The 15,142-nt window shown below is 45.8% G+C and overlaps 1 protein-coding gene across 1 annotated transcript in view; it reads right to left on the minus strand.

Moving 5' to 3' along the window:
• polr1a (RNA polymerase I subunit A) overlaps positions 1-15,142 on the minus strand; it is a 184,159-nt gene that overhangs the window by 59,581 nt on the left and 109,436 nt on the right. Inside the window, exon 28 of the mRNA XM_085975489.1 lies at positions 6,121-6,250. Coding sequence (XP_085831615.1) covers positions 6,121-6,250 — 130 coding nt within the window. The remainder of the gene's footprint in view (positions 1-6,120; positions 6,251-15,142) is intronic.

The raw sequence follows: 15,142 nt of genomic DNA on the forward strand, positions 1-15,142 counted from the left end.
AAACTGCAGTAACAAATTTCCCACTTTTTCTTTTCTCATAATATTCACTTTAGAAACAGCACCAAATCAGAGAGCACAGATTGTAAACAGAAGGGCTGATCAGACAAGTTCACTGGAGCACAGGTGCAACAGAAAAGTGTTCAAAGTTCTGCAAGAGTTTGCGAGGTTGGGTAATGATTATTTCTACCAGTCAGTGAATCAGTAGCCAGGGGATAATTTTGTTATGAACACTGAAAATATAAAAGGAGAGGATAGATGTAATGTCACAGAACGTGTTTCTGGAATATAGAATATAGTAGCACAAGGGGCTATTGAAGCTAGATCAATCAAGTTATTTAAGAGGGGATCAGATAAACACTTGAAGAAAAATACTAATGCATAAGGGAGAGCAGGGAATTGGCAATAGATAGGTTTGATGGGGGCTAGTACTGACAGGATGGGCCCAATGGTTATCTTCAGTGTTGAAATGTCTATTATTCTGTAAGTTTGAAAGCACATTGCAATACACATATAATTAAATGAAAGAAAAGAACCGGAAGTATTTAATTTCTGGAGTAAGCCATTCTTAATTATTTATGATTATAGTCCAGCAACAGAAATGCAACGACACTGTATTTCTGCAACAACAACTTGTATTTATATAGTGCCTTTAACGTAGTAAAATGTCCCAAGGTGCTGCACCGGAGTATTTTAAGACAAAAAATGACACCGAGCCACATAAGGATAAATTAGGGCAGGATAAATAAGAATAAATTCTACAGGCAATTAGGAACTCCAGTAATACTATTGTTAAGTCTGTGTGTTCTAGTTGTAATTACTAACACAGACTACAAGATTAAAGTTCAACAGGTCTTTACTGGTTGGAGGTCAGGACTATACTAAAATACAATATTACTACACAGTGCTTATATACCGGTGGTCACCACCGGTATTACGTATGCAGCAGCCAGAGAAAGTAGTACATCTCTTAAGGTGGAACAGGCTTAAGTTCTCTTAAGGTGGAACAGGTTACATACACCATAATCCTCCCTTTTTAGCTTAACAGTCATATCCCCATTTAACATAACATAATAACATATATAACTTCAGGTATAAACAGTTCAAAGGTTCAGTCTCTCAGGAGGCCTTCTGATTCGGTTTGGATAACGCCTTTCAGTGGTCTCTGATTCCTGTTGCTGAGGTGACTCCTCTAGTTGGTCTCCCATGCATTGGGTGTTATCATCCTCAGGTACATTCCCTGCCGAGGTAGATGCTTCAGGTTCATTAACGTCTTCCACAGTTGTCTCTGTCGCAACCATGGGTTCGACCCTTGCTCTCGATTCTACCAGTTGATCCGCATGACGCCTTATCACATTGTTACCAATATCTACTGTGTACATTAGAGGTCCTTGTCTGGCCCGAATTGTTCCGGACTGCCATTTTTCGTTTCCATAGCCCCTTGCCAACACTGGTTGTCCTACGTCGAAACTTCGAGTGGTCTTGTTATTAATATGCCGGAACTGTATGTTTTCCACTTCCCTCCGCACATTTGGTTTTAACAAGTCCAACCTGGACCGCAACCTCCTGTTATAAAACATCATGGCAGGACTTTGGTTAGTCACTGCATGAGCGGCGTTTCGATACGCCATTAGGAAATTGTCCACCTTGTGCTGTAGCGGAATCTGATCATCGTTCATGGCCTTTATTGCCTTTTTGAATGTTTGGACAAATCTCTCGGCCAACCCGTTTGTCGCCGGATGATATGGGGCAGAGGTATAATGTTTCACCCCATTCTTCTTTAAGAATTTTTGGAATTCTTCCAACATGAACTGTGGTCCGTTGTCCGAACAGATCTGTTCTGGCAATCCGTTCCTTGCGAATATTGTTCTTAACACCGCAATTGTCTTTTCTGAAGTAGTGGTATTCATCTTGATCACTTCTGGCCATTTGGAATGTGCGTCCACCGCAATTAGGAACATGGAGTCCATGAATGGACCAGCAAAGTCAATATGTACGCGTTGCCATGGGGCTGAAGGCCATTCCCATGGGTGTAGTGGTGCGATCGGAGGTGCATTTTGCACTTTTTGGCACCCAGCGCAGCTTTTCGTCAACTCCTCTATCTGTTGGTCAATATCCGGCCACCATACATAAGCCCTAGCAAGACTTTTCATCTTAACTCCCCCCAGATGACCTTCTTGCAGTTCTTTTAGAACTCTTTCCCTTAACTTGGGAGGAATAATCACTCTTGTCCCGTACATCAAAGTACCATGGCAGACGGACAGCTGGTCTCGCCTTGCCGAGAATGCCGGTAACAGAGGATCACCACGTGTTGGCCATCCTTTCACTGTCACCTCGTAGACTCTGGACAGTGTCGGGTCGTTCCTGGTTTCTCTTTCAATACTTGCATTGGTGACTGGTAAACACTCGATGATGGTCGAATGAAATAACTCAACAGGGTCAACTTTCGTCGTGTCTTCTTCTTCAGGTAGTGGCAGGCGCGACAGCCCATCAGCATTGCCATGCTGCTTCGTACCTTTGAATTCTATTTGATATTGATGTGCCCCTAGGAAAAGGGACCATCTCTGGAGACGCTGTGCTGTCATCACTGAAACACCCTTCTTAGGATTAAAAATGAATACCAACGGCTGATGGTCTGTCAGAAGTGTGAATTTTTGGCCCTGTAGGTAATGATTAAACTTCTTCACTCCCCATACAAGGCTGAGAGCCTCCCTATCGATCTGCGCATAGTTGCGCTCAGCGGAGGTCAATGATCTGGATGCAAACGCGACTGGCCTTTCCGTGCCATTTGGCAACTTGTGTGAGAGTACTGCCCCAATACCATATGGAGAAGCATCACAAGCCAACCGAATAGGCAGTGTCGGGTTGAAGTGAGCCAACACTTCCTCTGAGGTGATCAATTCTTTGCTTTTGCGAAATGCCTTCTTACAGTTTTCGCTCCATTCCCATGGTACCCCCTTCTGTAAAAGAGCGTTTAGCGGGTGCAGTACCGTGGATAGATTTGGTAGAAATTTATGGTAATAGTTAATCAATCCTAGAAACGACCTCAACTGAGAGACATTATCCGGAGCGGGAGCCTTTACAACTGCCTCTATCTTGTCAGGAGACTTATGAAGCCCCTCCCGGTCAATGACATGACCACAGTACGAGATCCGCTTCTGGAAGAACTCACATTTCTGCCGATTAACTCTAAGTCCATACTCTTTCAGTCTGTTGAGCACCAGTTCCAAGTTTGCGAGGTGTTCTTCATCACCATCACCTGTAATCAGAATATCGTCCAGGTAACATTGTGTGCCTGGAATTCCCTGTAATACCTGCTCCATGGCCCTCTGCCAAATTGCTGGAGCCGATGCCACTCCAAAAACCAGCCTATTGTACCGGTACAAACCTCTATGCGTGTTGATCGTGAGGTATTGGCGTGACTCTTCTTCAACCTCCATCTGCAAGTACGCCTGCGCCAGGTCTATCTTGGTGAAGTGTTTCCCGCCAGACAACGAAGCAAAAATATCCTCAATCCGCGGAAGCGGATACTGCACCGTGTGAAGCACCGGATTAACGGTGATTTTGAAATCTCCACAGATGCGAACCTTCCCTGGTTCTCCTGGCTTGTTGCTCGAAGGACGTTTCATAACGGGAACAATGGGCGTAGCCCACTCACTCCAATCTACCTTAGACAGTACACCTGAACGTTCTAGCGCTTCCAGTTCCGCTTCTACAGTAGGTCGTATTGCATAGGGTACCGGTCTGGCTTTAAAAATTTTTGGGTGTGCATGTTCATCAATCTTGATGTTTGCCGTAATTCCCCTCAGTGTTCCCAGTCCCTGCTGGAACACCTCTTTAGCATCATCCAATATTTTGGACAATCGTTTAGGTTTGACATCTGTTTCCCCGGAATCTACCGTTAGTGCCTTCAAGGAGTGCCAGTCCATATTCATTTTCCTAATCCACTCCCGTCCCAGTAGTGGTGGACCTCCTTCAGGTAGCACATAAAGGTCCATTACTTGGCTTTCTTCACCCTTGTGGACCACTTTTACCTCTATCTTCCCGATGGGGTACACTCTTTGTCCCGTGTATGTTTTCAATATAATCTCCGTATCCCGTAAGGGAATATGTTGGAATAACCTTTTGTAATCTTTCTTATTCATGACCGTCAATGCCGATCCAGTGTCCAATTGCATCTTTACTTGGGCTCCTGCTATCTGAAGGGTGACCCAAATTGTCTGGAGATCTGCATCCTTACCAACGTTGTGTACTCTTAAGCTACCCAGTTCATTACTGCTAGCGTCTGAATCTGACTTCTGTTCGGTCGAACTGTTCTTTGTCACCTTGTGTACCTTTATGTATTTTCCTTGCGGTGACTTTTTGTTGCTGGTCTTCTTTCCTGACCGGCATACTTTAGCTATGTGGCCAAGCCTGCCACACGTTCTGCATTCTTGGTTTTTAAACCAACACTGGTTCTGATCGTGCGTTGTCTTTCCACAATGATAACATTTTACAGTACTCAAACCCAATTTATTTGTACTGAGTTCCGGTGACCGTAGCTGCATTACTGCCGTGCCTCTCGCTGCGGCTTCGTGTGCTGCTGCCATAGTGACCGCTTTCTCAAGCGTCAGCTCATTCTCCTCAAGCAGTCGCTTTTGTGTATCTTCTTTTAATAAACCACACACAAATTTATCTCGTAGCGCCTCTGTCAGTCTCGTTCCAAACTGACAGTACTTTGCTAGCTTACGCAATTCCATTAAATATTCAGCATTGCTTTCATCCTTCAGCTGCCTTCTGCTGTAAAATTTAAATCGTTCCGCTAGCATCAGCGGCGTGGGGTTTAGATGATTTTTCAGGACAGTAACAATCTCCTCGAACGTCTTATCCGCCGGTTCATCTGGTGATAAAAGGTGTTTCAATTGCCCGTATGTCTTCGCACCCATTAAGTTTAATAATGTTAGTGCTTTCTCTTCATCTGGAATTTTATTTGCTTTACAATAATTTTGTATGCGTTCTACATACATGGCCCAATCTTCAATGTCGCTATCAAAGGTATTAATGTTCCCATGTTTAGGCATCGTTGCAATTTAATTAATTTTTATTTTTATCCAAGATGGCGGCTTCCCGCTCTTGTCTTCGTCCTCCGCCTACAAAATGGCGGTTTTCCCGCGCTTGGCGGTCTTCACCCGTCCCCCGACGCTGTCTCCACTTCACCGCGGCTCTCGCGCCTTCAGTTGCCCCAGACGCTGCGCCTTTTTAGCCCGAATGCAGCCCGGCCCTTATCACCAGCCGCGATCGATGTCCCCGCGCTGTGCCTTTCGGCCCGAACCTTATCTCCGGTCGCGATCGATCTCACCGCCCTTATTCCTCCGTCTTCCCTCCCCGTCTGTACAGCCAACGCGACCGACTTTCTGGTCGCGCCGCTGCCCGGCTTACCCACCACCGAGGAAGAAAGAAGATAGCTGACAGCCGCTGATGGAGGCTTCAAGTTCAGGATGTCTTCTGCACTCTGGTTTCTCGATGTCTGCCGCGCGCCGTGTCTTCCAGCAGGGTGATGAGGGTGGAAGCCTCTCTTCGACGTCTGTTCTGTGGACGAAGCTGCCGTGGATATAAACTGCCGCAGGGTAAGAATCGGACTCGTCGCCACTGTTAAGTCTGTGTGTTCTAGTTGTAATTACTAACACAGACTACAAGATTAAAGTTCAACAGGTCTTTACTGGTTGGAGGTCAGGGCTATACTAAAATACAATATTACTACACAGTGCTTATATACCGGTGGTCACCACCGGTATTACGTATACAGCAGCCAGAGAAAGTAGTACATCTCTTAAGGTGGAACAGGCTTAAGTTCTCTTAAGGTGGAACAGGTTACATACACCACAACTATCAACTCTAGCAAAAGATACATTCCATAAAGTACCACATAAAATTAAGTAACGTTTGTAAATTAAGTTCGAATTTTTAAAAAATAAGATAAATTCAGATGCTAACAACTTCGAAGATGATGCAATACATTTAGCATTTAAATACCAGGGCGGGATCGGATTGGCCACCCGTTATACGCAGTGCCTGATATTCAGTTCCATTATACCACCTTGTTTTATGCCACGGCCGGTAAGAATTTCTAGCCCCTAGTCTCACCTGTTTCCCATCGCTTTCCCCAGAGTCTTGATCCAGGTCCTTCTGTGTAGCTTTCCGCGTATTCACAACTTTAAATGAACCCAACTTGGCGCTCTTCTTCTTGATCCCCTCGAGCAGCAGTCGGAAGAACCTGACAGAAGACAAGAGCAACAATGAAAGGTCTTCTGTAGAAAAGACCGCAGCCTCCTATTTTTGGAATATATCACAGTTCTTAAGAGTGAAGCGCTGAAAAAAAAAGAATTCTTGATCACTATCATATAAAAAAAGACTTGCATTTATATAGCGCCTTTCACGATCTCAGAATGTCCCAAACCACTTTACAGCCAATGATTTACTTTTGAGGTGGAGTCACTGTTGTAATGCAAGAAACATGGCAGCCAATTTGCACACAGCAAGCTCCCACAAACAGCAATGTGATAATGACCAGATAATCTGTTTTACTGAAGTTGATTGAGGGATAAATATTGGCCAGGACATTATATAGAATGTACAGCGCAGAAACAGGCCAATCGGCCCAACTGGTCCATGCTTTATGCTCTACCGAGGTCAAGTGAAATCCAGAGCTTATGGGCAAAAACAAAACACCCGTAGGTCACTGGCAGCGAAGCAAGGCAGGGACACGCTATGAAGTCACTTACTCCCACCTCCAAAAATTACACGAAAAACATACACACCAGACAGCCTACTGCTGTTCTCTTATTTCTAACCTCCAGATCAGCAGTGGGACTATCTGCCAAAGGGGTTTGTAACCATAAAAAGGAACACAAGTGCCCATTAAGTTATCATCTGAGGAGCTGTGAATTTCAATGAAAATGCTGACTGCATCATCTAAGAACACAAGAACATAAGAAATAGGAGCAGTAGGCCGTACGGTCCCTCGAGCCTGCTCCACCATTCAATAAGATCATGGCTGATCTTCGGCCTCAACTCCACTTTCCCTCCCCAATCCCCATATCCCTCGATTCCCTTCGTCCAAAAATCTATCAATCACAGCCTTGAATATACTCAATGACTGGGCATCTGTAGCCTTCTAGGGTAGAGAATTCCAAAGATTCACCACCCTCTGAGTGAAGAAATTTCTCCTCATCTCAGTCCTAAATGGCCAATCCCTTATCCTGAGACTGTGAGCCCTGGTTCTAGACTCCCCAGCCAGGGAAAGGTCATCGACCTGAAACGTTAACTCTGTTACTCTCTCCACAGATGCTGCCTGACCTGCTGGGTATTTCCAGCATTTTCAGTTTTTATTTCTCTCAGCATCTACCCTGTCAAGCCCTCGCAGAATCTTATGTTTCAATGAGATCACCTCTCATTCTTTTGAACTCCAGAGTCTGTGTTGTAAAAAGAAAGACTTGCAATTATATAGCGGCTTTCATGACCACCAGACGTCCCAAAGCGCTTTACAGCCAATGAAGTACTTTTTGAAGTGTAGTCACTGTTGTAATGTAGGGAACGTGGCAGCCAATTTGCACACAGCAAGGGCCCACAAACAGCAATGTGATAACGACCAGATAATCTGTTTTTGTTATGTTGATTGAGGGATAAATATTGGCCAGGACATATTCTTGCACGTTTAGTAGCACCACAGCTAAAAGTAAATAATTTCATATGTAATTGTTTAATAGTAATGGCATGGCCCAAATGATTTACTTAACGTCACTGACGATAGTCAGCAACTCAACTTGGTTTCTATTTGAACCCAACAACAAACATACATGTAAGTGTAGGTTAGGAACATAAGAAGGGCAATAGGCATTCAGCCCCTTGAGACTGTTCTGCTATTCAACCAGATCATGAATGATCTGTAACTCAATGTCATTTACCCACCTTTATTCCATATCCCTTGCTACCCTTACCTAACAAAAATCTATCAATTTCAATCTTCAAACTTCCAATGGACACACAAGATCCACAGATTTCCACAACCCTTTGTGGGGAAAAAAGCTTCCTGATTTCACTCCTAAACGACCTAGCTCTAATTTTAAGATTATGCCCTCTTGTTCTGTTTGTACCCTATCGAATCCCTTTATCATTTTAAACACATCAATTAGATCACCCATCAACCTTCTAAACTCAGTTTATACAACCTGTCTTCATAATTTAACCCTTTAAGGCCCGGTATCATTTTGGTGAATCTGCTGTATCCCCTCCAAGGCAAATGTATCTTTACTGAGGATTGGTGCCTAAAACTGAACGCAGTACTCCAGATAGGATCGGACTAAAGCTCTGTACAACTGAAGCATAACTTGCTCGCTTTTGAAATCTTGGGGTTGATTTGCGCCTCCCATTAGCGCAAAGCAACTAGCGCCCGAGCCCGGCGCCGTTAAGGCCTCCCGCAAAATTCAGCGGGAGGTTAGTGGCGGCAGTAATCGTTAACGTCCCGCGGCGCTGCGCCTCCGGCGATGACGTCATCACCGTGTGCAACGCCCTGCTCGTGCCCCGGCTGCGATGTTCGGTAGCGCCCCGACTTACCGCTGGATGCTACGTCCGACAGGGTCAAGGGGGTCTACCTGCAGCTGGGGCGGCGCAAATTAAAGGGGCGTGCCGGGCGGCCATTTTTGTTGCTGGCCACCTACCAGCTCCTGTCCCCGTTGTTGTCCCCGACCTCCTGTGCTAAAAGTAGCGCCCCGGTGAAGTTAGTGCCCCAAAAGGGGGCGTGACCCAATTTTGCCCCCCCAAACCTCTTGAGATTAAGGCCAACATTCCATTAGCCTTTTTGATTGTTTTATGTACCTGTGCACTAACTTTTAGCAATTTGTATACATGGAAACCTAAATCCCTTTGCTCCTCCACAGCTACTAGTCTCTCACCATTAAGAAAACATTTTGATGTCTTTCTCTGATCCAAAGTGGATGAGTTCACACTTCCCCACATTGAACTTCATATTGTTGTCCATTCACTTTATAGGAAAGCTGAGGCCCCAGTACAGATTCATGGGGAACACCACTTGTCACACCCAGCCAATCAGAGAACGTACCCTTTATCCCTACTCTGTCTCCTACCTCCCAACCAATTACTGACCCGTGTCGCAAGGTTACTGCCAAATCCATGCGCTCTCATTTTGTTCTCTTCTGCAGAGCCTTATCCAAATGCCTTCTGGAAGTCCATATAGACAACATCCATACACTTCACTATCCAACCTTGCTAACCTCCTCAAAAAGTTCAACTAGATTAGTCAGACATGAGTGACCTACTCTTCACAAATCCATGTCGACTCTCTTTGATCATTTTGCTCAATCACACTGTCTCTTATGATAAGATTCTAGTAACTTCCCCACAGTTGACATCAAACAGTCAGGTCGGTGGTTACTTGGCTTCTCCCTCTCTTCTTAAATAATGGAGTGACATTTGCAATTTTCAAATCCAAAAGGTACGATTCCTGAATCTAGAGAGCTTTAGAGAATTATGGCTAACATATTGATAATGAGAATTCTATTCTTCCTTCACCACTGAGGAGATTTCCTTATTTTCCTTACCAGCTGAGTGCTGTGTATTTGACACCGTAACTGAGCTTGGATAATTGCAGACATGTGGACCAAGTAGAGGTGATATTTCAGCCTACATGGTGCTACAAGACAATTAAAAACAAAAAAGTATGGGACTTTGAAACACAGATGTGCAAGCTTTTCAGTTACTTAACGAAGGGGCCCCCATGGGCAAGAGGTATTATTAAGCTCTGGGGTTACTGCTCGAGTCACTTTAATAACATGGGCTCAAGTCCTGCAGCTGCTGCTTGGTGGCGAGTGATTTGTGATCGCTTAATATAATCTTGCGTTATCACATACACACAAGAATGGCCAAGGATAAGAAAAGGCCATTCAGCCCATTGTGTCTATGCCAGCTCCTTCCAAGGGCAATTCACTCACTGCCCTACTCTCTCCTCATTTATACTTATGTTGAAAACATTGTAACATCCTTAGGTTATCCTTGAAAGACAAGAAATTAATGAGAACAATTCTTAGTTAAAGATGCCGTTCCTCACAGCTCTATGGGCTAAAAATTGAGCAGCACCCCATTTGGGGTGCTAACTTCGCCGGGGTGCTACTTTAAGCAACCCGGAAAAATTAGCACCCCGCACCGGAAATTGAGTGGTTGCGCCCCAAGAGGGAAGCGGGGTGCTACTGGGAGTGCCCCGCATCCCTCTTCGGGCGCTGCAAGTCAATATCGCGGGTGCTGTGACATGTCGCGCCACGGTATTGCAAGCCTTCCTCCCCTTCTTAAAGGGGAGGGGCATTGCGCAGCGCGACCCGGGGTCCAGCTGGGCCCCTGGGGATCGGGAGTGCTGGCAAAAGAGCCCGGTACTCAAGAGAAGTGCCGAGCTCTTGGAGCGCAGCCGGCACTCCGCAGGGGGAGGGGGTGGCGCGTTCAGGAGGCCGGGGAAGGGAGCGCAGGCAGGTGCTGGCAGGCGGCCAGCAACAAAAATGGCCACCCCGCACCTCGCCTTTAAATTGCGCCTCCCCGGCCGCAGGTAGGCCCCCCTGACCCAGTCGGACATCGCGTCCGGTGGTAAGTCAGGGTGTGCTCCCAAAGATCGTGGCCAGGGCGCTGCACACGACGATGACGTCAAAGCAACTAGCTGGTGGGTGAGCGGATGGAGATTGCAAGGGGGTGAAGGGAGTCCAAGATAGCGGGCAGTTAGAGATTGGGGGGGGGGGGGTCAGCGCTCAGAGATCGCGAGGGGGTGGAGGGAGTCGGAGTACGGGGTGGGGGGGCGGGGGAGGTTGGGGAAAGTCGGAGAATTGGGTTCCAATTGTGGGGTCTGTAAAGTGGTAAGCTTGTTGGGCCTGGAGGAAACACTCCTGCTCCTCTTGGCGCACAAGCAGTGCTGTAAATGCACTTACCCCATGGATCTGGTTCTTCCCGCCTCCTTTTACCTGCCGGGATACCTGAGCACTGGGAAACCCAGCCTCCATGGGTTAGAAAATAAAAAATTCTATTAAGATGGAGGCAGCCTCCTTAAAAGATTTCAGTGGCCAACCGGCCTCCTGAGAGCGGGTTGGTTACTTACCTCCCCGACCCGCCTCCATTAAAATGGGAAGTGGGCAGATTGGATTTGAGATTTTTTAAATTTTACCTCCTGCCTACCCCCAATCCACCCAATCTTGGGGGTTAAAATTCCCCAGTGAGTCAGCCTATTGGTCGCAAGAAGGTCTGGGCAAAGTGGTTATCCCTTAAGGCCTGTGAAAGGGTACAGAGGAGGTTTACCAGGATGTAACCAGGGATGAGGGACTTCAGTTGAGAGGAGCAGTTGGAAAAGTCAGGACTCTTCTTGGAACAGAGACGGTTAAGAGGTGACCTAATAGCGAGTGGGTCAACAACCAGAAGTCAGAGATTCAAAATCATTGGCAAAAGATCTACAGGGGAGATGAGGAGAAATCTTTTCACTCAGAGTTGTCGGGATCTGGAACACTTTACCTGAAAAGGTGGTGGAAGCCAGCACAGGTACGACGGGCCGAATGGCCTCTTTCTGTACTGTATTATTCTACGGTTCTATTCTCGCTATCATTTTACGTAAGTCACGAAAATATGATTTCACACCATTATCTACCGAGAGTATTTTAAAACTATAAAATATGTTCTTAGTCATGCCACAATTAATTTTCTATTGTAATAATTAATTTGCCATAACATAACAATGTAAGATGGATACCGAATGGCCTCCTTCTGTGCTGTATATTTCTATTATAATAACTACTGTCAGCATCAACGCGATGCCGTCTATTTAGTGGCGATTTGGTTGGCAGAGGTGCCATGAGATTAGGAATTACCAGGACACCACTGATGCAATGGTCTCTGCCTCAACTGCTTCCTATGGCAAACATTTCATATGCCAACAATCCTTCCTGTAGGATTATAATTTGTGTTACTCCTTGGTAACAATGATAGCACTGGCTATAATTTAACTGTTTTATGCCAAAAAATATCAATCCGCATTGGATATTTAGCCTAGATTTCTTTGTTTTTTTTTAGCAAAAGTTATTTTTTCCTTGAAATTTTGTCCACCATTCCCCTCCCATTCTGCAGGAACGGAGTCCTGCAGAGTCGAAGTTCCACAGGTACCAGCCTCCCTCCTTCCAGCCAAGTGGCCGTTCTTAATTGGCAGGAGTCAGAAGGTCATGGGTTCAACCTCATTACAGCCTTGGTCCAAACATAGAAACATAGAAGATAGGAGCAGGAGTAGGCCATTCGGCCCCTCGAGCCTGCTCCGCCATTCAATGAGATCATGGCTGATCATCCAAATTCAGTACCCTGTCCCTGCCTTCGCCCCATATCCCTTGATCCCTTTAGCCTTAAGAAATATATCCAACTCTTTTTTGAATATATTTAATGAACTGGCCTCCACCGCCCTCTGTGGCAGAGAATTCCACAGGTTCACCATTCTCTGGGTGAAGAAATTCCTCCTCATTTCAGTCCTAAATGGCTTACCCCTTATCCTTAGACTATGACCCCTGGTTCTGGACTCCCCGGCCATCAGAAACATCCTTCCTGCATCTAGTCTGTCCAGGCCTGACAGAATTTTATAAGTTTCGATGAGATCCCCTCTCAATCTTCTAAACTCGTGAGTATAAGCCCAATCGACACAATCTCTCCTCATACGTTATTCCTGCCATCCCAGGTATCAGCCTGGTGAATCTTCGCTGCACTCCTTCCATGGCAAGAACGTCCTTCCTCAGGTAAGGCGACCAAAACTGCACACAGTACTCAAGGTGCGGTCTCACCAAGGCCCTGTACAACTGTAGCAAGACATCCTTGTTCCTGTACTCGAACCATCTTGCTACGAAGGCCAACATACCATTTGCCTTCTTAACCGCCTGCTGCACCTGCATGCTTACCTTCAGCGACTGGTGCACAAGAACACCCAGGTCTCTCTGCACTTCCCCTTCTCCCAATCTATTGCCATTCAAATAATAATCTGCCTTCCTGTTTTTGCCACCAAAGTGGATAACCTCACATTTATCCACATTATAGTGCATTTGCCATGTTTCTGCCCAATCACCCAATCTGTCCAAATCGTACTGGAGTTTCACGACATCCTCCTCACAGCTTACCCTCCCACCCAGCTTTGTGTCGTCTGCAAATTTGGAGATATTACATCCAATTCTCTCGTCCAGATCATTAATATATATTGTGAACAGCTGGGGTCCTAGGACCGATCCTTGCGGTAACCCACTAGTCACTGCCTGCCACTCGGAAAACAACCCGTTTATTCCAACTCTTTGCTTTCTGTCCGTCAACCAGTTCTCTATCCAAGTCAATACCTTGCCCCCAATCCCATGTGCCTTAATTTTGCACACTAATCTCTTATGTGGGACCTTATCGAAAGCCTTCTTAAAGTCCAAATACACCACATCCACTGGTTCTCCCTTATCTATTTTACCAGTTACATCCTCAAAAAATTGCAGTAGATTAGTTAAGCATGATTTACCTTTTGTAAATCCATGTTGACTTTGTCCAATCCTGTCACTGCTTACCAAATGCTCTGCTATTACATCTTTTATAATAGATTCTAGCATTTTCCCCACTACCGATGTCGGGCTTACCGGTCTATAATTCCCCGCTTTTTCTCGACCACCTTTTTTGAATAGTGGGGTAACATTAGCTACCCTCCAATCCATGGGTACTGTTCCAGAGTCTATCGAGTTCTGGAAGATGACCAGCAATGCATCTACTATTTCCAGGGCCACTTCCTTAAGTACCCTGGGATGTAGATTATCAGGCCCTGGGGATTTATCGGCCTTTAGTCCCATCAATTTTCCTAACACCATTTCCCTACAAATACTGATTTCTTTCAGTTCCACCCTTTCATCAGGCCCTATGTTCCCCGGCATCTCTGGGAGGTTATTTGTGTCCTCCTTTGTGAAGACAGAACCAAAGTATGAATTTAGTTGGTCTGCCATTTCTTTGTTTCCCATTATAAATTCCCCTGATTCTGACTGTAAGGGACCTACGCTTGACTTCACCAATCTTTTTCTCTTCACTTATCTATAAAAGCTTTTACAGACAGTTTTTATGTTCCCTGATAGCTTACTCTCATATTCTATTTTCCCTTTCTTAATTAATCCCTTTGTCCTCCTTTGTTGAATCCTAAACTGCTCCCAATCCTCAGGATTATTGCTTTTTCTGGCCAATTTATATGTCGTCTCCTTATATCCAAACATAGACAAAGGAGTTGAATTTCAGAGGTGAAGTGAAAGTGACTGCCCTTGACATCAAGGCAGCATTTGACGGAGTGTGGCATCAAGTAACCCTAGAAAACTGAAGTCAATGGGAATCGGAGGGGGGTCAGGGGGAGCTCTCCACTGGCTGGAGTCATACCTAGCACAAAGGAAGATGGTTGTGGTGGTTGGAAGTCAATCATCACAGCCCCAGGACATCGCTGCAGGAGTTCCTCAGGGCAGCATCCTAGGCCCAACCATCTTCAGCTGCTTCATCAATGATCTTCCCTCCAACATAAGGTCAGAAATGGGGATGTTCGCTGGTGACTGCACAGTGTTCAGTGCCATTCACAACTCCTCAGATAATGAAGCAGTCCATGCCCACAAGCAACAAGACCTGGACAACATTCAGGCTTGGGCTGATAAGTGGCAGGTAACATTCATGCCACACAAGTGCCAGGCAATGACTATCTCCAACAAGCGAGAGTCTAACCACCGCCCCTTGACATTCAACGGCATTACCATCGTCAAATCCCCCACCATCAACATCCTGGGGGGTCACCATTGACCAGAAACTTAACTGGACCAGCCACATAAATGCTGTGGCAACAAGAGCAGGTCAGAGGCTAGGTATTCTGCGGCAAGTGTCTCACCTCCTTACTCCACAAAGCCTTTCCACCATCTACAAGGCACAAGTAAGGAATGTGATGGAATACTCTCCACTTGCCTGGATGAGTGCAGCTCCAACAACACTCAAGAAGCTCGACATCATCCAGGACAAATCAGCCCGCTTGATTGGCACCCCATCCACCACATTAAACATTCACTGACTCCACCACCGGCGTACCGTGGCTGCAGTGTGTACCATC

Source organism: Somniosus microcephalus, chromosome 2, assembly GCF_052327205.1.
Source record: "Somniosus microcephalus isolate GS21.2 chromosome 2, FLI_Smic_1.0, whole genome shotgun sequence".
In the NCBI taxonomy this organism is placed as follows: domain Eukaryota; kingdom Metazoa; phylum Chordata; class Chondrichthyes; order Squaliformes; family Somniosidae; genus Somniosus; species Somniosus microcephalus.